The sequence below is a fragment of the Phodopus roborovskii genome, unplaced genomic scaffold (assembly GCF_943737965.1).
Source record: "Phodopus roborovskii unplaced genomic scaffold, PHOROB, whole genome shotgun sequence".
Taxonomy (NCBI): domain Eukaryota; kingdom Metazoa; phylum Chordata; class Mammalia; order Rodentia; family Cricetidae; genus Phodopus; species Phodopus roborovskii.
The window spans coordinates 198,646-221,623 of NW_026125535.1; the positions used below are offsets into that span (position 1 = coordinate 198,646).

The 22,978-nt window shown below is 36.9% G+C and overlaps 1 protein-coding gene across 1 annotated transcript in view; it reads right to left on the reverse strand.

Annotated features, from left to right (window-relative positions):
* LOC127216135 (dystrophin) overlaps positions 1–22,978 on the reverse strand; it is a gene marked incomplete at its 5' end in the record, with an annotated part of 426,838 nt that overhangs the window by 125,607 nt on the left and 278,253 nt on the right. The window contains one exon of the mRNA XM_051176680.1: positions 11,668–11,729. Within this exon, the coding sequence (XP_051032637.1) occupies positions 11,668–11,729 (62 nt within the window). The remainder of the gene's footprint in view (positions 1–11,667; positions 11,730–22,978) is intronic.

A 22,978-nucleotide genomic window follows, 5' to 3' on the forward strand; every position in this document is an offset into this window, starting at 1 on the left:
ACAAATGATATTTTCCATAGCATAAATGTTATCGACCTTCTACTAATGGACTGTCTATGTTTCAGCATAATAGCTATCTTCTGTAACATCACATACACAGTGATCACTACACTTTACTTGGCTTTTGTTTCAGAAGCCTGTATTTAACAAGCCTCCAGAATCTAAAAAAATTTATTTCCACAATACAACAAAAATTTGTTTTCTTTGTTACAAATTAATTTTAAAAACTTGGACAATGTTTTCTACAAAATGAATAGCGCCAATACTAAGCAACATGAGAAACATAACATTCCAAGTTCTTAAGATGCAGTCCTTTGCTAGGGGTAGTGGCACATTTCTTTAATCCCAGCAGAGACAGGTAGATCTCTGAGTTCGAGGCCTGGCTGGTCTACAAAGCAAATTCCAGGACAGTCAAGGCTACACAGAGAAACCCTGTATCAAAAACCAAAATAAAAAAGAAAAGAAAAAAGATGCAGCCCTTTAATCCTAGCACCTAGGAGCCAGAGACAGGTATATCTTTGTGAGTTCAAAGACAGCATGGTCTACACAATGACTTCCAAGTCAGCAAACACAACACAGTGAGACCTATATCAAAAAGAAGAAAAGAACAGAGCCAGAAAGACAGAGAGAGACAGATAATTGAGGTTAACAAGATGGCTGAGTGGGTAAATGCACTTGTCACTAATCATAACTAACCTGAGCTCTATCCTCTAGACTCACATGATGGAAGGAGAAAACTGACTCCCACAATTGGTTCTTTGACCTCCATATGCACACTGTAGCACACACATGCACATAAATAAATGTATACTTCAAAAACTTAGAGAAAGCAGATACTAGGTATTGAAAATTTCAGTTAGGATTACAATAAACACCAAAAACCATATAAAATATACAGGAGAAAAAGACTAGAAGCAATGCTCTAAAACATAAATCATAGCTATTTCTTTCTAGTGTTGAGATGTGAGACATTTTCATTTTCTTTTTACATGTAACTACACATTTCTGGAAAGACGATATGAATTTTAAAGCTTGAGTAAAAATAAAATCAGATAAAATTTGAACACCTTCAAAATGTCTATTTTTCCTTAAAATGTTTTGCCTGTTGCCCCAGAGTTTTGGATTCACAATGTATGACACACTAACATTTACTGAAGCAAAGAGTATATAAAATTATATACAGTATCCCCTTTCTCTGTCATTTAAATTCTAAACCCACATGAATATATTTTTCAAGGGTGCTCTCTTTCCTTAATTATGAATTAGTTGTTGCTACTAGACAAAATTATTTTCAGAATAGCAGATGACTAGGTTTTTGCAAGATATCAAATTGCCCATAAAATTTATCACTTAATAGTACCTTTATTTCTAGGAGACTTTACCATTATTCTGAAGAGACTCTCCTATATCTCCAGGGAGTTCCATCTTTCTAGTTTAATAATCAGCATTAGAAAACTATCATCTTTATCTTTCTATCACCTTTGGATGGTATGTGTTTTCTTCTGTAGTGAAATCTTTTTCCTTTCCTCATTGAAAGAAAACACTTATTCACAGGCTGCTGTTCATAAGGCATGGGTCACAAGGATGTGCTAGTCTTTCTGTTTTAAAGAAGTTCATTATTTAGGAGGGAGAGTCTTGGGTATAAAAACCAGTAAATAAGGCAAGCATTGTAAGCAAAGGCATGAATGACCATCATTTGTGTCTGAACTTTGCTGCAGATGAGTTTGGGGTTTTGTTTTGTTTGTTTTTAATTGCTACCCTCCTCTTTCCTTTTGTTAGGTCAGTTTCCTTTGAAAATCAGGATGCTTTTCTATAATACCTTATCTAAGGCAACTTAAACACAAAAAGTCCTACAAAAGCTTTTTATTTTCTCATTCTCTATGTATTGACATAGATGGCTGATTATATCACCATGCATGAAGGTCTCCTGAACTTCAGCAATTTACCCTCTAGCTTTCCCCTGCTCTACTCTTCATCAAGAGTATTGGCACAAGCTAAAGAGCTAGAGAAGATAGAGGCTAGTCTACTTATTCTTTCCTTTCTTGCTGTACTTCCACCAAAACATCTGTCAATAGTTCTGTCTTTCTTCTGGTTCTATCTCCCTAGCATAAGTCTCTCCAATAGTCCTGGATCCAGAGAAATAGTCCTGATATCATACATCACCTCTTGCCACTGTTCCTTTTGCTTCATGATCCATCCTTTCACTTTACCATCCCTGAGGAAGCAATTCCTTCCATTAAAATCTCTTAGTTAATCCTGAATGAGATAACCCAGTAACAAAAAGAGGAACATGGTTTGTACTCACTCATATATGGATTTTAGACATAGAGCAAAGGATCACCAGCCTATAATTCATACTGCCAGAGAAACTAGGATACAAGGAGGATTCTAAGAGATTCATACAGGTTCCCTCACAGAATGGGAAGGAACAAGATATACTGAGCATATTGGGAGTGTGGGGGACAGGAGTGGAGAGGGGTCTAGGAGAAAGAGAAGGGGAGGAAAGGAATATAAATAAATAAATAAATAAATAAATAGAGTGATTTTCATTTTGTCACTGAACTTTGACTGGACATTGTCCAAGTAAAAAACTTATTTAGCATCAAAATCCTAAAAGGCTTCTTTTGGTCTTATCCCTTTCTACCTCTGTATCCAATCCTCTGTCTACTCTCTTACTCTAAAACTAGCACCATCAGTTAATTAGTGGGCAATTATGCTATGTATCAGGCATTGGAGGATGGTGTTTAGACATAGTGATCCTGTACAGATCAAAGTGTCCTTTAATTCATGATCCTCTTGTCTCAGCCACCCAAGTTCTAGTGCTACAGATATGAGCCTCTATGCATGACTTAAACTTTTAGGATGATAGATATAAAGATAGGAACAGTGAGCTACTGATACATACCTAATATACTGATGAGGCCATTTGCCTTCAGATAAAGATTCTACTGTGAATTCTTGTTTGTTTTAAATGTTGTTATTATTAATAGCAATCATAACTATTTGAACAGTTCCTACATTAAGCATTTTATATTTATGTGCATATTATCTTTAATCTCTATCATTTTTCCTAAGGTATGAATCCAGAAATATGAGTTTTAAAATTATAAGTGGCTTCTTTGGCCACAGAAACCTTGTGGAAGAACTAGAATTTAAATATATATATATATATATATATACATATATATATATATATATATATATCTTCACATTCAAAAAAGTGAACTATTTTACTGCTATAAACACTGTGTCTAAATCTAAATAGAATATACATATAACAGTGTATGCAATATATGAAAGGAAGCTTAATTATTATGAATAGAAGAGGCATTAAATTAAGCATCTGGATAATAATTAATCCTTGGGCTTCATCTACTAAATAATGATATTATATATATATAATATATGTATATATATTATATATATATATATTCCCTCATCTAAAATAATTGCTAAGAAAGGGTGGAAATGCCAAGTTCCATTGTCTGAACTTGACTTAATTGGCAAAACATGGAAACTCATCAGTATCATTTTTTTAGTTATTCTTGTTTGGTTAACTATTCTGTCTTGCCTGAAGGTCACATGATTTAAGACTATGTTTATACTGTCAAAATTCAATGCTCTGGAACATTGCCACTCAAAATGCAGCTCTTCCAAAATATAGAAATTCAAGAGTGTACAAGGCAACTCTTACATTTTGTTTTCATTACATGACATATAAACTCAATAGACTCATCTCATAGAACTGGGTACCAGACCAGGCTGAATGATGACAAACTTGGACAGTGAGTTACACGTGTTCTATAAGTGCTTGGTTGTAAATACAAAAGAATTATGTACAAGAATTGTGTTGTACTTCATGTTCACTAGAACAAATACAGGCTGGAGAAATGGCTCAGCAGGTAAAGGCACTGGACTCCAAGCCAAATGACCTCAGTTTGATTCCTGATACCCACATGCTAGAGGAGACTCCCACAAAATGTTTTTGTATTGCACTATAGATACCCAAACACAGATACACAACTAAATAAAATGTAATTTAAAAATGGTTTTAAAATAAGAAATAGAATTGCAACTGACCATTATAAGTTTGGTAAGAATTGCTCCACACCGGACCAGAAAGCAAACTACACAACTGATTGCCTTTGTGTCAAAATTAACATAGTACAGATATGTAAATATATAAATATATATATATGAGTACAGGTACATATTAAGATATGCATACAAGCACACAGTCATATACAACAATTTTCCAAGTTACATAAATCTCAGTGTATTAGGGGGCACAAGGACGTCTCTGGAGTTAAGCAAGACTGTGGAATGGCAAATTCAGAAACACTGTCACAGGCTATCACCAATTTATAAATAAGCTAATGATTCATTCCCTATGTCATAAGACTCTTTCAGAGTATTTTTGGTTTGGATCATTTTATTACTACCACAGAGGGGATGGACTTTAAAACTCACATCTATTTTATGTGAGTGTTCCGACTGTTCTGAATTTCTTTTCAGCAAAATTGCAGCTCCCAATTGACATAGAGGTAATCAGACTTGTGTGTTAAGAAAAGAAATATTGAAAATGTCTGAATAAGAGCAGACACGTTTTGAGATGCCTTTTCTCCATGTGCAAAAAAACCACAATCTTTGCAAAACCAGCTACATAAAATTGTCCACATCTAGCACTTTCCTGCCAGCTGCAGGTGTAACCTTAATGCTCCTCTTACTTCGATCAACTAAATTCCAATTTGGCAGCTCTTTTAAGTTGCAAAGCAGTGACTGTGTCTAAGAACCAATTCTTTCTGACTTTCCTTGGTATACAGACTTTGGGAAATGCAAATCAGAACTATGTTTATGTATACTCCTCAATTAGAAGCTTTAAATCAAGTCATAAGAACAAGAAAAACTGCCCTAATAAAAATTTCCATTAAAATGTCATAACTTTAATTTGGAAGTTACATCTCTATTTTGCAAATGGAAAAAAATCAATTGCTCCCAATCAATGTTGAAGGGGCTGGTAAATTTTCTGATTTTTTTTCATAAGCAGGAGAGCAGAGGTAAAAGAAGACCATCTTAGTATTGTCTATGTTCTGTTTTGCAAATCTGAGTAACTCTCCAGTGCTAACTATGTCAGCTAAGAATAAAGAGTGCCATTTGGGACTCCATAGCTTAATTATGCTGATAAAGCAGTTTTATAAATCATGCTAGGCATAATAGATAGTCCTTTGAGAACAGTGAACTACAAGCCATAAAATATGTGTTCAGGACTTGATTACTTATCTTCAATCCATATGTTATTATGAACATGTCACATCATCTTGAGCCTCTGCTTGCAAGCCCAAATGGAAAAAGGACATAGTTACCCTGTCCTTTGACAGGATAACATTATTTTCCAAATCAAAAGCAAGAGTACACTCAAGGACCTGATAAGACATGAGATCTGAAATTGAGAGTGATAAAAACGCAGGCCATCTAGTAATTCACAGCTGTATAAGAATACAACACAGTTAATTATGAAGACTCCTTATATACTAAAATAGTGTCACACAAATCATATTATAAATTTGATTATCCTATTAATTCATATCTTCTAAGCTGGTGATGACAAAATAATTAAATGTGGGGTAGGACAATAGTACCCACAAGATCAAGCCTAATTGTACCCAGGAGTTGAGGAAAACAAATATTTAGATACCTGTCAGACAGTGTGCATGGGAAACGTAGACCAAGGGAAAATAAAAGAACAGTCCAAGGTTACATGCTAGATGAAACCTAGATCTGCACTTCACTTCTAGTTTGAGGTCTTAGAGTAGTAGAAAAAGTAAAGTTGAGAATAGAGGCAAGGAAACCTAAATATTTAGGGCCTGGATGGAAGACAGTTTACTTTGCAAAACATACTGAGAAAAGAATTAGGACATGTGCCATTTAGAATCCTGCCATTTCTAATCTAAGAGTATCCTCAGTAAGGAATATATAATGGAATGTAGAAGCCTATCAAAAGAAACAAACAATAGGCAGTTGTAATTTTTTACAATGCTGGAAACCTTGGTGCACACTAAGCATGTGATCTATAATTACACTATACCCCTCATCTTGTCATCATTTACTAAGAATAGTATTTCTAGCCTTTTCACCTAATTAGAATTTAACTAATCCTTTTTTATCAGGAACATTTAAAGAATCACATCAACACCCAAGATCTAAGCCCTTATTTTAACACTTGAAGATTCTTGAAAATATCAGGTATAAAGATAAGAATAAAAATTCCTAAAACATTCATAAATCTATTTTTTAAAAGCTGACATCTTTTTCTTTGTCATTCAAGTGAATACCATGCTGGAACATGGGTTCCAAAACTTGAGCAACAGATAAGATATGATAGAACATTCTAGAACTTCAAGAACTAGAGAGAGAGAAAAAAAATACTGTTGGTTAAAAAAACATCAATGAAGGGGAAAAATTTGGAAACTCTTTATCCGAACATGTAGCCTGCCTGCATCTTACTTAATAAAGTGAACTAATTAACTTTCTGAAGCTTAGTGAATCTCTATCTCATTTTCATCCATGTCCTCTGAATATACTGCTATTATTCTGAAAAATTGATGGTATTGTTAATGCAAAAAAACTATGGGGGACTATGTAAAGAATTTTTTTTGTATTTACAATTAAAGCACTGCAAACAAGGTTGGCTAGGATATACTTTCTTGGTTTTTCAAGACAGGGTTTCTCTGTGTAGCTCTGTCTGCCCTGGAACTTGCTCTGAAGACCAGACAGGCCTCGAATTCAAAGACCCATGTGCCTCTGCCTCCTACATTCTGTAATTAAAAGTGTGTGCCACCACACTTGGATTGTTAATGCATTTTTAAGTGACAAATAGTATGCAGGAAGAGGAAACTTTTAAATACTTTCTTAAAATTTCAGTGAGGAATTTAAGTGAAATGCCAACTTTGAGAAAAGGACAATTTTTAATCATTTAATTATAATATATATATATATATATATGCTATATTAGTATTTCAAAATAAACTGCAGAGTATATAACCAGTGAACACCTACTGATTTGTAAATGTGTTTGGGAGTCACACAGAGCTTTATAACAGTCATTCCATTACATTTGATAGAATGATGATAGAAAAATGAACTTCACTTCATGGATGAAAAATACAACTATTTATAAGAAACCATGATGAAGATACTGCCTCAAAATGAAGCAGATATGAGAGCCTTTGCATTTTTATATTACAATATCATCATTAATATTTTCTAATATTTGTCTATTACTAATCTGGGTAATCATCAATTAAAGGAAACTACTCCTGGGAGGGGATAAGAATATAACTCAATGGTAGAGTAATTCCCTAGTGATTTCCTAGTGTGTACAAGGCCCCTGGTAAAATTTCCAATACATCACAAATAATGTTAACCATATGTTTAGTTTTTAGCACGCGCATGCCTGTATGTGTACACATGTGTAGGGGTGCTAAAGCATGTGTACAAGCATTTACTCAGGGTAGAATACAGCTCCTCAAATATGGTAGGTAAATAAGTACTTGGTTGCTTATCTGCATCATGTCATTGTTAAAATATTTAAGTATGCATTTGTGAGTGTGTGTGATTGGATATATTTATAGCCTAAAATATATGATGCAATCTATTTAAGCTTATTTAGTTGACTAATTTTTTAAGAATTAGAATATTTAAAAATAAATTACCTACATGTAAATATGTATGGTATTTCTATGTGTTGTGTGTGTGTATATATTGAACGTGTTGTGTGTACATATGTGTATACATGAAGAGCTACTTCTGTTTTTCTATTATGGATTGTCATTGCCTATGGAATTGTAGCTAAAGGGACATGATAGAAGTAGATGGAGACATACACGCTGAAACATTTTTTGATCACTGCCTAAATAATGCATGTTCATTGTAGAAAATCAGGAAGAAAATAAAAAAGAAAATCTCTTTAAATACTGACTAGAGGTGTCTAATATTAATATCTCAAGTAACATTTTAGCTTTCATCATTTAATGCCCATGTGCTAGTCTGTAGCCCTTATAAATGTGTTTGACTTCTGCTACCATGCTGCTTAGATCTAAAGTAGGGGTAATAATCAAACTCTTGACGATGATACAAAATACATAAATGTATGTTGAACCTGCTTGGGGTTCTGGACAAATTAGAAAATGGAAACTCCCTCAAAGGTGGGTTCATTTAGGAACATGTAACACTGTGCATGTATAGTGAAACACTGTTAAGATATTTGGAATGAGGGGGCAGAGAGGGTAAAGGCAGTCTTGTCATTTTCAGTATGTCACGACAGACATGAAGTTCAGGCTCTATCAGGAAAGAAGGCTAGGTGTGGTTTAAAACATGTGACATGCCAGACTACAAAACTCTTATCCTTTCAGGAACCGAGTATATCTGAATACTTTGAGCCATTTTATGTTGTTCAAGGCAATATCTTTGAACTTAAGGGATAGCTCCTGAAGAAGGAAAAAAATATAAGCCAATAAATAAAAGTTAAAACCAAAGACTTCTTTTCAGTGTGTTCTGCTTATATTTCAAAGACAGAACATTATAATCTGGGAGGAGGAATGTTGGCATTAATTACATAAGACACCACTAGTGCTGAAGGCATAGCAATCTAAATTGATGACTCTATGAGTAAAAGTAATACCTGTAGTCTAGGAATTTATCATATAATTTTCAGAACCACAATAATTTGTTCAAAAACTGTTATTCATGTAATCTATCCTTAGGTATAACTGTACATGTGTATATATTTATAACAGGTATGCACTAACCAATATGGCCATACTTTACTGAGAGGATAATAACAATAAGATCAGGAATTTACTAACATAACACCTTGGTCAATTGCTAACATATCCTCAAATGTTTGTGCACTCCTGGTAAATGCCTCTCTGAACATGAATTCAGTGTTTTAAGAAATATCGAATAGATATAAATGGAAGGCGTTATTTGTTGAGCAATCATTCAGATAAAGAAATAGTTGATTGCAAAAAAAATCTTGCAATACTAGCTCTAAAAGCTGAAAAACAAAAGTCAACACTTAGTTCATTTGTAAGATGTTTGTTATTTGACTTGAAAAAAAAAATAAACAGATTCACATGGATTTAGAATTAAATACAGAGTTACATAGCTGCATTTTATTATATGCAAATCATACCTCAATAAAGTTGATTTAATAAAAGAGAAACTTTACAATACATAAACTGTAAAATCTCCTGCAGCTATGAAATGCCATTGCTTTCCAAAGCTATACCAAATATGAATACGGATTTATTAACTATTCAAACTACTGAGAAAACATTGAGATATGATTATATGTATATTACATGTATATGTAGTTCTTATAGAAGATGAAAACATCTATATAAAATTTATATGAAATTTTGTTATAGTTATATTTTACCTATCTTAGTCATATAAATATATAAATGTATCTATATTTATATTATATCTGTATCAGTCCATCCTGTTTGTAATGTCTTATTACAGAATAAAAGTGATAGAAAATAATATATAATCACATAGCTATATGGTCACAATATGTTACTTTTACCACAAAAGTAGGTCTTTAATACTAAATGACTCATAAAAAAATAGAGAAGTATGTATATATTTGTATGGGGTGGTAGGAATCAAACCAAAGGCTTCATAGATAATATGTAGCCTACCACTAAGCTATATGTCCAGTCTAATAAACCTGTTTTGAACTTTTTAAAGCTAGCTTACTAAACACTACTACTAAACATTACCTAATTCTAAGAAGTAATTAATAAATTATTTGGGTTTTTTTTAAAGCTTATCCCTATTTTTAAACTATAAAAGGTTAATATGTTAATTCTATAATTGAGTTTTCCAAGTAAATTACAATATTACAACTAAAGAGCATGATAACTCAAGTAGAGTTATGAGTGGGTTTTATAAGCTACATGTGACATTCAAGTTTTCTACATGTGGTACAAATAATCCAGCATTATAATTTGAAATCATCTATGGGCCTGTAAATATAGTACATAAAAATGAACTGATCTTAATTTTATTTATTTAATTTTAATTTATACACATAGATACACTGAAATGACATAATATTACTTAAAATGTTTTGGATCTCTCTGGATAGTAGAATTACAGTTGACATTTTTTTTCTACTCATGAGTTTTTCCTTTCATTTTTCAGACTTTCTGGAAGAAATATTTATCACTTATATATTTTTAAAAAATATTTTTTTTTGTTTTTGAGATTGGGTCCACTAAGTAGTTCTGACTGGCCTGAATCTCACTATGTTGACCATGTAGGCTTCAGAGATCTGCCTGCCTCAGAGTGCCAGGCTTAAAATGTGTGTTTCACCGAGTACAGTAAAATGCTTTTCAAAAGGTTGTTTTGTCGTTTTATTTTGTGGCTAATGATTCTTTGTGTATTCCTTAATGCCTCTAGACCTGCAATTCATCATCCAATGAGAATTACGGTAGACAATTCATAATTTGTACTTTGGGGTTTTTTGTTTGTTTGTTTCCTTGTTTTGTTTACTAAGACAATGTGCTGTATATACCAGGCTGACCTCCCACTCACAGATACCTACCAGCTTCTGCCTTTCAAGTGCTGGAATTAAAGGTGTACACCAACTACCATACCCAGTGACCACATTAATTTTAAGTCTTAATCATTATCAGCTTATAATTTCAAATAAAAGCAGACCTAAGTGTAAAGAATGTATGTTGTAAAACAAAATAGTAACTAAAAATCTAGCCTTATCAGAGAATTCATTTCAGATTAATCCCTACAAAATAAATAAATAAACTTAACAATCAAGTACTAGAGACTAATATCATTTCCATATTTTTATGTTGTATATGTGGTCAAAACTTTCTAAACTAGGGCTTGAGTGATGGCTCAGCATTTAAGAGTAATGATTGCTCCTTCAGAGGACCCTGTTTTGATTCCCAGCACCCACAAGGTGGCACACAAATGTCTGTCAGTCCAGTTCCAGAGGCTCAGACACCGTCTTCTGGCCTGCTCAAGTAACATGCACACACATGGTGTACAAAGATACATTCAGGCAAAAGGCCCATACATACAAAATAAAAATTAATGAAAAGTTTTTTAAAAATCCAAAGTATGAAGGGTTAAAAACCTGTCAGGCTTTCACCTAAACACTCAACAACACAGAAGAGTCATTAAAATGATTGCAATGATTATCTGATAAGCCATAGGGGTTGTGAGCACTGGAAAGGGGGCAGAAAATCACTTTATACAATATTCGCACTTTAGCAAAAGTTGTCACTTGGGTTTCACACAGAAGAAATCAACAGAAGTAACTTGAAACAGTTTTCTTTACGGCAAAAATTACAATAAATTGCAAGAGGTTTTCCATTGTCGTAAGCAGCAAATACAACTATTATTGACCTTCAGGTATATTGAATTTTAAAGAATCAGTGATAAGGTAAAGTGATTTTTGAAAATGAGAATGTCTGTTTGACAACTGTGATTAGAATACTGCAGCTGTCTAACACCAAAGCAATCTTCCGACACATTTACAAAAAAAAAAAAAAAAAAAAAAAAAATGGCTTGCATACTATGAATTACACTTAAAGTAACTTGACATTTAGCCTGAAGGAAATATGGCTATGTCCTTACCTAAAGACTGGTAGAGCTCTGTCATTTTGGGATGGTCCCAACAAGTTGTTTGTGTCTCGTGGCTAAAACACAAAAGATAAAGAGAGACTTTAGAGTCTACAGTGTGCAATAGCAAATGAAGACAAACGGTTTTACTTCACATTGCTACTTCCAAGGATTTCCATAGAGTACTTCAAACTATCTTGCATGCAGAAAAGCTCCTTTGTTTTTAAAGGGAAAGAGCAATACTAACATGATTAGTTCTAGAATTTGTTTCTTTTTCACACCCACACATTGAATACACTACTGTTTTTGACAAATTTGACATTGACCTTGTAATATAATTGGTCACAATTGCCTCACTTCTCCACTGTGAAACATAGCAGAAAGGAAAATGACAGTTGTCATTTAGCTCTGACCCGTTCATGATTACAAATAACCTAATTTCTCATTTGTTTCCTTGGTCTGTGTTACATTACTCTTTCTCTTCCACGGTCCAACCTCATATTGGTGACACTTGTATTCCATTTCAGCTTAAGGCATATCCAGCACCCAGCTAATACATCCTATCAGTCTTCCTTCTTCCCATTACTTTTAGAATGTATTTAAACCCAGTACTCTATAGACTACCTCCCTTTTCCCCAAATTTACTTAGACCTGAATGAAGCATTCACACTTCTCCATTTCTTAAAGTGTGGTTGCCTGCTATCAGCTCCTGCCACAAAAGGAACAAAACACCTTTGTTCCTCATTCAATTGCATGAACAAACCCAGGAGAGATAACTGCATATACGTTACCTTACTTTGGCCAATCTACATGAATCACCATAGCATCATATTTCCTGCTTTCAGAGATTACATGGTGAGCTTTGGGAGAATAAAATGCAGCTTGGAGCAATATTTCAGCATTCATATGCTGAGCCTATTTGTAATCTTTTCATAGGAAAAGTGGGGGGGCAGTAAGGGAAGAACGAACTTCAAGTTGGGCCTCTCAGGGGGCCAGCAAATACAGAAGATCCACACAAATAAAGGTGTTTGGGGAAGCAATAATGTAAAATGAACTCACTATAGGTTTTGAACTTTGGGCTTTATAGCCCAGAGGTGGTGTAATTTGAGGCATATGTACTCACCTGGTAAAGAGGCAAATAAAAAACTGACATTGAGAACTGACATATCTAAATACAGCCAATTGCTGCCATGCTGTCCCCACATTACCATTCATTACAATAGAGATATGGAAATTTACGGATGATACTTCCCAGACAGCAAAAACTATATTCACCACAGATTTGGTTAAAAGAAGCCAAAAGGAGAAACACTTTAAGTAGTTCGATAAATACAATCATAAATATCATAAAGACATATAGAAATTTCCCAAACAGTACACCTTCAAAGACCATCCTCCCTATGAGATTTACAGCGCAGTAATTGATCTGTGGAGACTACTGGAACCAATTTGCAAGAAAATGTTCACTTGTGAATGGCTCTCACTCCCTTCCAAATGTGTCCATTTCTGTTTTCCCTTTCTGCAGAGAAAATTCACATTTGAAGAGTGACAATCAGGGCTCTCAGTTAAGAGAATGTAAGAGAATGACATGGAAGTCCTTGGGAGTAAGAAGAGCAAGGGAGGAGGCAGACACTTTAGGGAGGCTTGGGAAAGCCCATGACCATGCTGGTTTGTGATGTAGAGAAGGAGTAGGTGGGACTGGTACTTTATATGCACAGCACAAGGAGGCTACAGCTTGCAGATTCACGAAAAAAGTGATGCTTGATCTCCAGTGATTTGTAGCTCAAAAAGTAACTGTGACTCCTAATTCATAGATAAAGGCTCCATCCTGAATTCCAGCTTCTTCCCTTTCCAAAGCCCATATAGATGTAAGCACTAACGAGAGAACAGGGGAAAGGATGCAAATGTCCACACCTACGGCCATTACTAGACACACAAAGTCCCATTTCCAGGACATTGGGTCGATGATGACATCTTTAATAGACCTGCAGGAAACTGTCTGGCTAAGCTGATTAATCTGACCAGGCAGGGACACACAACCACTCTGTAAAGCAACCATCTGAAACTGATTTCATATAAGAGAAACAGGGCAATGAAATAAACTTGTAGCAAATGGAATTCTTAAAGGAATGAGAAATGTGCATGCAATTTCCAGCAGAATTCCACAGAGAGAAAGCACTAACAGGAGTTTGATGTAGTTCCCCAGGCCCTATGTCCAAAAGACAAATAAATAAAACAAAACAGAAGCAAGTGTGTGTTTATCAACATACCCACGTTCCTAGTCTTTTAATGCCAGTTATTGAGCAAGTTAAAAATTATGAAAACGGCCTTATAAATGATATTTCAATCCACCAGTCTTCAGCAAAATAGGAATTTCCATTGTGAGAAGACAGAAGAAACTGCCAGCCCCCATGCCACCCTCCTTCTTTATTTGTTTGATTGTTACTAGTATCATAATTCCCTAAGATTCCAGAGTATTTGAATAAAATAGCTAAAACAACTTCTCAAATAATTCCCCAAATCAACCTTCCTTTATCTTCCTCAACTTCAACAAACATCTTTTCCTTTTCAAGCAATACAAAGTCACTAGAAACACAGATTCACCTTTGCAGTCTTAGTATCACTTCAACTGCAAAGCAGCACTAAGCGAGGGAAGTGGAAAGAAGAACGAAGGGTATGATTGTTCCTCAGAATCCAAAAGATAATCTTTTCACCATTTAGCACTAACATGCTTGGCAACATAGTTGAATGAACATCACATTTGGGGATAAGAACCCAAATATTCACTTCACTCCATATGGGAATTTTGTATCCAGGGTGAAATTGAAGCCCTAGAGTAATACACACTAAACCTCCTCCCTCAAACAGAGGAAGACAATGGTAAGCACACATTTACCTAGCTCAGATCTATCTATATTCTGTCTTGAAGGACACACTAATTTGAGGGAGGGAGAGGTAATCTGTTTGGATTCTACAGTTGCATTTTGTACTCTGTGACTGTCTTTAAAATCCAGAAATTCCTGCCTTTTATCAAGATGGGCAACTCACATGTACCTGGAATATACAGATACTATAGAAAAATAAGCTCTGCAGGAAAACACTCCAGAATATTCTTAAATCTGTTCACAAGTTATTGAGTACATCTTTGCTCAGCCTTCCTAAAAACAATGATATTCAATATAGGCCACGGTACTTTATGTACACTAACACTGACTACACACACAATCGTGAAAACCCTCCTCAAATCTTTGAAACATACTATTGACTTTGGTCCCACAGATTCTAAACCCTTGCATCAGATACACCTCTTGAGCAATCTTCAACCTAACCACCCCCCCACACACTGTATGTGTACAAACCACAAATAATCTCTCTTTCCCTTTTATCTGACACCATGATGTAAATTAAAGTACTAAATCACTGCCTATAACAAAAGATCCTAGCAACACCTACTTGTCAATAAGCAGAAATTAACGCATTACTCTACTGAGCATAGGGTTGACCTAATTTCCTAGCAAAGACTTTAAATTTTTTTTCACCTTTTTCAGTTTCAAGTAGTGTGCAAGGTTATTATAACTGCCTTGGAGCTGTTCCTGCTGTCAGTGCTAGAATAATCTGACTTATTGGAATTGCTTTTGTAGTTTCTTAAAAACAAACATTAGACACATAAAAGTAACAAATATCTAAGACATGCACTGAGGACATGGCAGTTGCCTAATTAAAGTAAGATTTCTTTCACAACCACTGTTTTTTAGTACTGAAAATATTCTATATTCTTTCCACTATTTCCCTGGGATGAACTAATCACTATGCAGCAGTGTAAAAAAAAAAAAAAAAAGTAGCCTTTTCTTGTGCTTTGTAGAAGATTAGGCTTTGGCTTCATAATAATCTGGAGCACACTGACTGACTCACTCTCTCTCACACACACAAACATACACACACACACACACACACACACACACACACACACACACACATGCATACGCACAGGCACAGGCACACACAGAGAGAGGGGGGAGGGACAGGATAGAGAGAGGGTTCCCATTAACCTGGGGATCAGACTCTTCTAGAGGAACCTTGGCATTTGCATGCTGAATTGTTGAACTTGGCTAGTATGGCTGGAATACTGGCAGGGTGGGGATAGGAAATATATTTAGAAGTTTCTGCTACTGTGGGGAAGGGACTACAGTGGCTATGTGTCGATCTAAACATCAGAGATACTATTCTAGTTCCCATTTCTTGTTCTCAGAGATATTTAACATTTTATTCTCTTTGGCTCAACTCAGGGCACAGATGATGGCCTTGGTGGCTGTTCCAGCTGTTACTTGTCCTCCCAGTTATATTTGCTTTTTGAGGTTTACTTCCCACCCACCCTCAACTTTGGCCAAGGCAATTCCACTTCAGGGTCATGTCCAGTACAAAATCAAACAAAGACGACTGAAAACAATCACATAGTGCTCAAGGGTCAGAAATCTTTCACATAACTGTGTTGTTTCATTACCTCTTCTCGCTTCTTTAAGAGCAAGGGTATCCTCCCTAGAAGGGTTGGAACAAGGAAATAAAAATATGTAGGAAAAAAAAAGACATGATGGGATGACAAGAATGACAAGAACAGACAGCAGCAGGAGTAAGCTCAGGGACCAGGAAGAGCATATTGGTTAAAAAAAAAAAAATGTAGAATGTAGGTTTCACTTTAGTTTGTTACTTGAACCAGAACGTGGATTTTTTTTTTTTTTGGTGTTAAAGCATTTTATAATTAATACTAAGCTCCCTTAGACGATTAACCCCCTTCAATTTAAGTTTCAAACTTCACTTTAACTGAGATAAGCATTGTCTTGACCTTTCCATTGTGATCAGATTAGGAATGACAAACTTTGCTTAAAGAGAACCTGGGGGAGCAGAAAAGGAACCCTGAAAAGACTGAATCTCAAAAGAAGCCCAAGAAATAAATGGTAATGATTACAATCACTAGAAAACCCCAAACCCTTAAGCCTCTCTTCTCGGTCAATCCCTAAGCTTTCTAGGCTTTAATTGTTCTTGTTTTCTTTATTTCTCCAAGTCCTGGAGCATGGAATAAGCTTAGGAGAAAACACAATGAGGGAAATGTCAGTTGGAATCCTCAGACGAAATCAGGCAGAAAGTTGACCTTTTGGCACTTAGCAGTGCAATGCAAGGTAGAACCGCGAGCGCCCCTTCCTCCTGCCAGGTCCAAAGGCGATTTGGGGGAACAGCTTGCCTGGTTCAGTTCCACACTGGCAGCCCCGGAACAGAGCAAAAAGCTTCCCCGGCCCGATCCTCGCGGGAGAAGCAAGCTGTCCCTCCCTGAGCAAAGGGAGAAATCCGCTTTAGCTCTCAGAGCCTGTCCCAGCAGCCAGGAAGGAGCTGAGTGGCGAGCACTTACTGGCGCCAGGGTGGAAGCCCCAGGGACGCACCTGCAGAGGCTCCCAGGACTGGTGGAAGAGCTGCACCTACGCCTGGGTCTAGCCTACACCAGCCACCACCAGCCACCACTGGCCACCACCGCCTCTGGTCCAAGTTTTGCCTTCTCCTGGCAGCTGCTCGTGCCACAAGTGCACGAATTGCGGAGATAGGAGGGGGTTAGGGGCCACAAACCACTTACCCTTTGAGCTGTTCCCTCATGGTTGTAAGGGTTTCCCAGGCAGACAGGGGCTGGAGCCTAGCGTGGAGGAGTAAGCTTGCCCAAGCCGCGGGGCTCACAGAAAGTCCAGCGCCGCCGCCCAGGATCGCAGCCGAAAGCACTGCGGAGGAGCCGGGCTGGCTGGCGGGTTGGCGGGCGGGCCGGACTGGGAGGGGGAGTTGCGTGCAGACGGGGCGGGGCCGGACAGGGCTCCGCCCCCACCTACGGACCTGGGAACCTGGACAGCCAGGGACAGTGAAGTGAGCACTAACAAAACGGAACAGAAATACTCTATATGCAAAAAAAAAAAAAAAATTACAAGCAGAAATTAAACAATAAAAAAAAAAAAACGGAACAGAAAAAGAAACAAACAAACAAACAAACAAAAGCAAAACAAAATAAAAGGATATAAACAAAGACCGAAAGGAGTTGAGGGTAGATCCAGGAACCTGGAAGCCCCATGTCCTCTTGCAGCATCCCCTTAAAAATCCCCTGGCAAGACTACGTGTTGCCTAAATAAATGACCTAGGTGCTAATGACCTCATCGCAGATAATTAGTGTGTGGGCTTAGTTTTTTTCCCTTTAGAAAACGAAAGAAAAAATAATAATCACATGAGAAAGTATTCACCTCCCTCCTCCACCACTTCTTCAGTTAAAAATTAAAAGAATAAGGCAGGAAAACATGAAATCAAACTCATCCTACTGATTTTTTTTTTTTTTAATTTGAGACAGTCTCTCACTATCCTGGAACTCACTATGTAGACCAGGGTGGCCAGAACTCACAGAGATCTACCTGCTTCTTACTCACCAGTGATAGGATTGAGAGTGTGCATCACAATGCCTGGCTACACTGAATTCTTAAGAAACATCTAAAACAGTGATATAACATTGATTCTCAAAGTGTACTTCCAGGACTAACAGCTCCACCATAACTTACAGACTTCTTAGAAATGGAAAAAAACCTCAGGGCCCTAACCTACCAAATAAAAAACTGAGCACACTAAAGTTGGAGATGCACTGATAGAGACTCATAGCACAGGACCTCATTTCCAATATAGCACAGGATTTGAAAAGATATGTAGGCTTGATGGTCCAGTGTGACTCATATCAGAAGCTGCAATAGAAAGGTACAGTTTAACTATACACAAATATTTTGAGGTTAGAAACATTCCCAACTGAAGAAAGCCTTCATTAGCACAAGAATTTCCCACAATCTCCATACATTCATATCTTAGACATCAAGGGATTATTCTGCGTTTTCCTTGTTTCTCTTTGTTCCTTTCTTGACCTTTTTCATTTTATCTTTCAACGGTTTTGCTTTCCACTCTTCTGGTGAAAATTCATCCACTTAAGTCTACACTTTAAATGTATTCCTTTTTATTATTTTAAATATCATCTTTTCTCACCTCAACATTTTTCCTTAGATTGTTTGAGCTGAAGAGACTGACAACATCAATTTCCAATTATTGCTATGTTGCAGCACAGCAAAGAGGCAGAAAGGGAGAAAGTAAGAAGGGGATACGGGGTTTCTTCATTACCTTTCACAAAACAGGTAAAAATGAAGACATTGCCACAAATGCTATGTGCCTGTAGGTAAGACTAGTGTTGCTATTTTAAAGCAAATATCTTACTTCTGGAATTTGCTATGCTGTACCAATTTGAGCTAGGGAGCTGAAGAGATCTTGCTATTGTGGTTTAAGGAGGACATACTCAGACTTATTTTGGGATGAGGGAATTCTTAGACTTAAAAGTAGATTCTAGATCTTCCCCTATATTCCTCTGGAGTCGAGGGATTAGTGACCTTTGATGAGAAAGTAATGGCTTTTGCATTAAATCAGTGAGAGTAATCTTTATGTCGATGCTGGATATCACTTAAATATTGTTTACTGTAAGGAGAAGGAACAAACCCCACAACATAGATACTTGGAAATATTAGAAATCAATTGACTAAAGAAAGCCCTGTGTGAGGAGACTTGCTGTCCTTCCCTTTCTTTGTTTTCTGTTGGGTAGTTGATGGTTTTACATTTAAGCTAACTGCTAAAGATTCAGGAGTTCTGCTCTTTCTCCAAACTATAAATGCAAAAGTCTATTTTCCTTCTATCCAATTAGAGAACTACTAAGAATGATTTGTCAGGGAAAAAAGAATAGAAAACATAGAATCACTATTCAGAGTTTTTAAATTTGACAGATGGCAATTCTCAAAAATATAGCATTAAGTTCTTTTTTAGACTGAAGCTATAGGCACTTAAACAGTAGTTCCAAAATCTTGGTATCATTTTGGAAAATACTGAAAGTATTAATAAGGAATGACATGGGCATCCCATTGTTGATTCCAAATATAGTATGAGGTTTAATTAGTAAGTAAATGTATTTTTAAAGTACATGGTTGCCTTATCTTCATATTTGTGTATTACTTATTTAGAGTAGCTGTCTCATATTATTCTTAATTTTACATGATGTAGGGGATTGAACCTACAGTATTCACTAAACTATGTCACAATTCCCCCTTATTATCATCCCCATTATTATTGTTTTTTTTTTTTTATTTGAACCACAAACAAGTAAAGGACCCAGAGTTCTGCCATGAGAAGAAACTCCAATTGAAAATCTGACTACATATCTTCCCATGAGTGAGCCCTTTACCTCACCATCATAACTAGAACACAGGAGAGCAAGAGCTGGAATTAGAGCCTGCTTCTAAGACTTCGATATTGGCCTCTACTGTACTGCTACAGACAGAACCTCTCTTATCATGAATAACGTCTCTGTTGTCTTTAGTGTGCTCACAAGCAAACTCAACTGATAGATGAGAGCAAAGAGAGTAAACATGGTAGAAATAGCAGTAAAAATTGAATGAGACACAAAGGGGTTAAGAAGGGGACTCAAACTTTCCTATAGCTAAAACATTTGTCTTTCAATCACTTAAACTTTGCTTGCACCTTCGAAAAACTAGTTCTCTAACCTAACATATTGGGCTGAATATTGTTCTCCCTTCTTCCTTCCATGCCTATTTGGTGTTCTCTACTCTGCTCTATGCCCCTAGGAGGGTGAACCTCTATGGAATTAGGCTCTCTTGTCCTTTGATTTCCACTCACTTTCAACCAGTGGGTGGCAGTGATGAAAGGTCAGTGGAAGAAAATGAAAGGGAAGAAAGGGAGTGATCAGCATCTATTTATTTCTTAAGCTCCCTCTTGCTGACCCGTGGCCTGGAAGTATCTGGGTTTTTGACTTGTAACCACAAGTCTTAATTGGCAATCTTTCCCTTCAGGTCCAGCATTCTGCAGGTGCCCCAACCCATTCCTTCCCTTTGCTCACTTTCACAGTTTTACCATTCCTTGTTTTATGCCCACCTTGCTCAAATCTTTGAAATAGCCTTTTCATTATACTGCCTTCACACACCCACATTAAATGTACCATGTTTCTCTTTAAATGCTGACCAAAAAGAAGTAATTTGTGACCAACCCACCTTCTAGAGCAATAGATTAGATACCGAGAGCCACAGATCAAAAACAGTTTCACCCCTTGGGGTGGAAAAGCAGACTAAACAGTCATTGGACAAATATATGTATAAAGTTTCTATTAGGCCCACAAAAAGCCACATAGAAATAAAAATGATAATATGAATAGGTGCAAAGGAAAACAAACTCTATTCTTTCCAAGAGCTTTGATGGTCTATTTACCTTCAGGAGGGAAAGCCAAAACAGAAGGTATTAAAAAAAATAAGAAAGGATTACTGTGAAAATTTAGAGTTGATCTTTACTTGAAAGGTATATGTGGGACCTTCTGAAAGATGAAGGAATGTAGGTACAAATGTGGCCTGATTTGTCTTTAGCTATCAGGGAAATGCAAATCAAAACAACTTTGAGATACCATCTTACCCCTGCCAGAATGGCTAAAATTAGAAACACCAATGATGACTCATGTTGGAGAGGATGTGGAGAAAGGGGATCACTCCTCCACTGCTGGTAGGAGTGCAAACTCTTACAGCCATTTTGGAGATCAGTATGGCGGTTCCTCAGGAAAATGGGAATTAGTTTACAACAGGACCCGGCAATCCCCCTCTTAGGCATATACCCAAAGGATTCACATCCATGCAACAAAGACATCTGTTTAACTATGTTCATAGCAGCAATATTTGTAATAGCAAGAACCTGGAAGCAACCTAGATGCCCCTAAATTGAAGAATGGTTAATGAAGATGTGGCACATCTACACAATGGAATCCTACTCTGCAGAAAAAAATAATGGTATCTTGAAATTCGCAGGCAAGTGGTTGGCACTTGAAGAAACCATCCAGAATGAGGTAACCCAGTCACAAAATGAGGAAGACAGTAGGTACTCACTCATATATGGATTTTACACCTAGATCAAAGGATAACCAGCCTATAATTCACACCACCAGAGGAACTAGGATACAAGGTGTATTCTAAGAGATTCATATAAAGTCCCTCACAGAACTGGGAAGGGACAAGTCCCCCAGAGCTCAGGTGAAGTGGGGGGGGCAGCGAATGGAGAAAGAAGTAGGAGAAAACGAGGGGGAGGAAAGGAAAACATGTGTGACCAGGAATATTGAGCCTGGTTAGGAATAGAAGACAGGAAAGAGAGAGAGAGAGACAGAGAGAGAACATAAAAGAGGGAGCCAATATTGGTTTGAAGATAAAATTGAACACAAAGAAAGGTCTAGAGAACTACAAGACTGCTCCCAACTAACACTTTGAGCTTCTGTGGAAAGACTATCATAAATGCCCTTCCCGGAGAGTGAGATCAACAACTAACTTCTCCATGGAGCCCTCAACTAATGCCTGTTGGAAACAGGATCAAACACCCATACATAAACACTGAGTCGAACTAGAACCCAGATGCAGATGGAAAGGAGAAGACCATGTGGCAGAAACACATACAGACAGCTTACCTGAACAAGGAGGAGCTAACGGCCACTAGACTGATATCTGGGAAGCCAGCATGGGACTGACTCAGGCCCCCCCCCCTGAATATGGGTCTCAGCCAGAAGGACTGAGCAGTCTAAGGAACCTCAGACAGTGGAGGCAGGATGTATCCTTGGTGCACAAAAGGACTTTGCGAACACATCCCCCGTGGAGGGATAACTGCCTTAATCTAGAGACAGGAGAGAAGCCCTAGTTCCTACTTCACATAACCTGTCAGATCTACATGACCCCAATTGCATGGCATTCCCCTACATATGGAATTGGGGTGGGGGATGGGAGGGGAGGGTGGTTAGAGTGCATTGAGAGGGCACAGAGGGTAAAAGGGAGGGAAGGAGGGAGGGAGGGAGGGATGGAGAGGGAACTGGGATCAACATGTAAAATAATAAATTAAATTAAAAAAATGCTTTGACTCCAAAAATTAACTTGAAGAACAAGTTACTGGGGAAAAGGATTTCTATTTTTGTTTCCACAAAAAAAAAAAAAAAAAAAATGAAAAGATATGGATTTCTTCCAGACTAATGTGGTTTGATCAAGCCAGACTGCCTGAAACAGAGTAGGAGGTGATCCTATATTCAAAACAGCTGGACAAATCAGCCTTACAGACTACAGCCAGGATTTCTGAATCTTCTTAGAATCCCCCATGACAGCGCCCCTTACCAGCGGGAAGTAGTTTGGAAAGAACAATGCCCAAATTCCCATATATTGTTTATAAATATTTGTTTTCATTTAAATGGCCTTTGTTA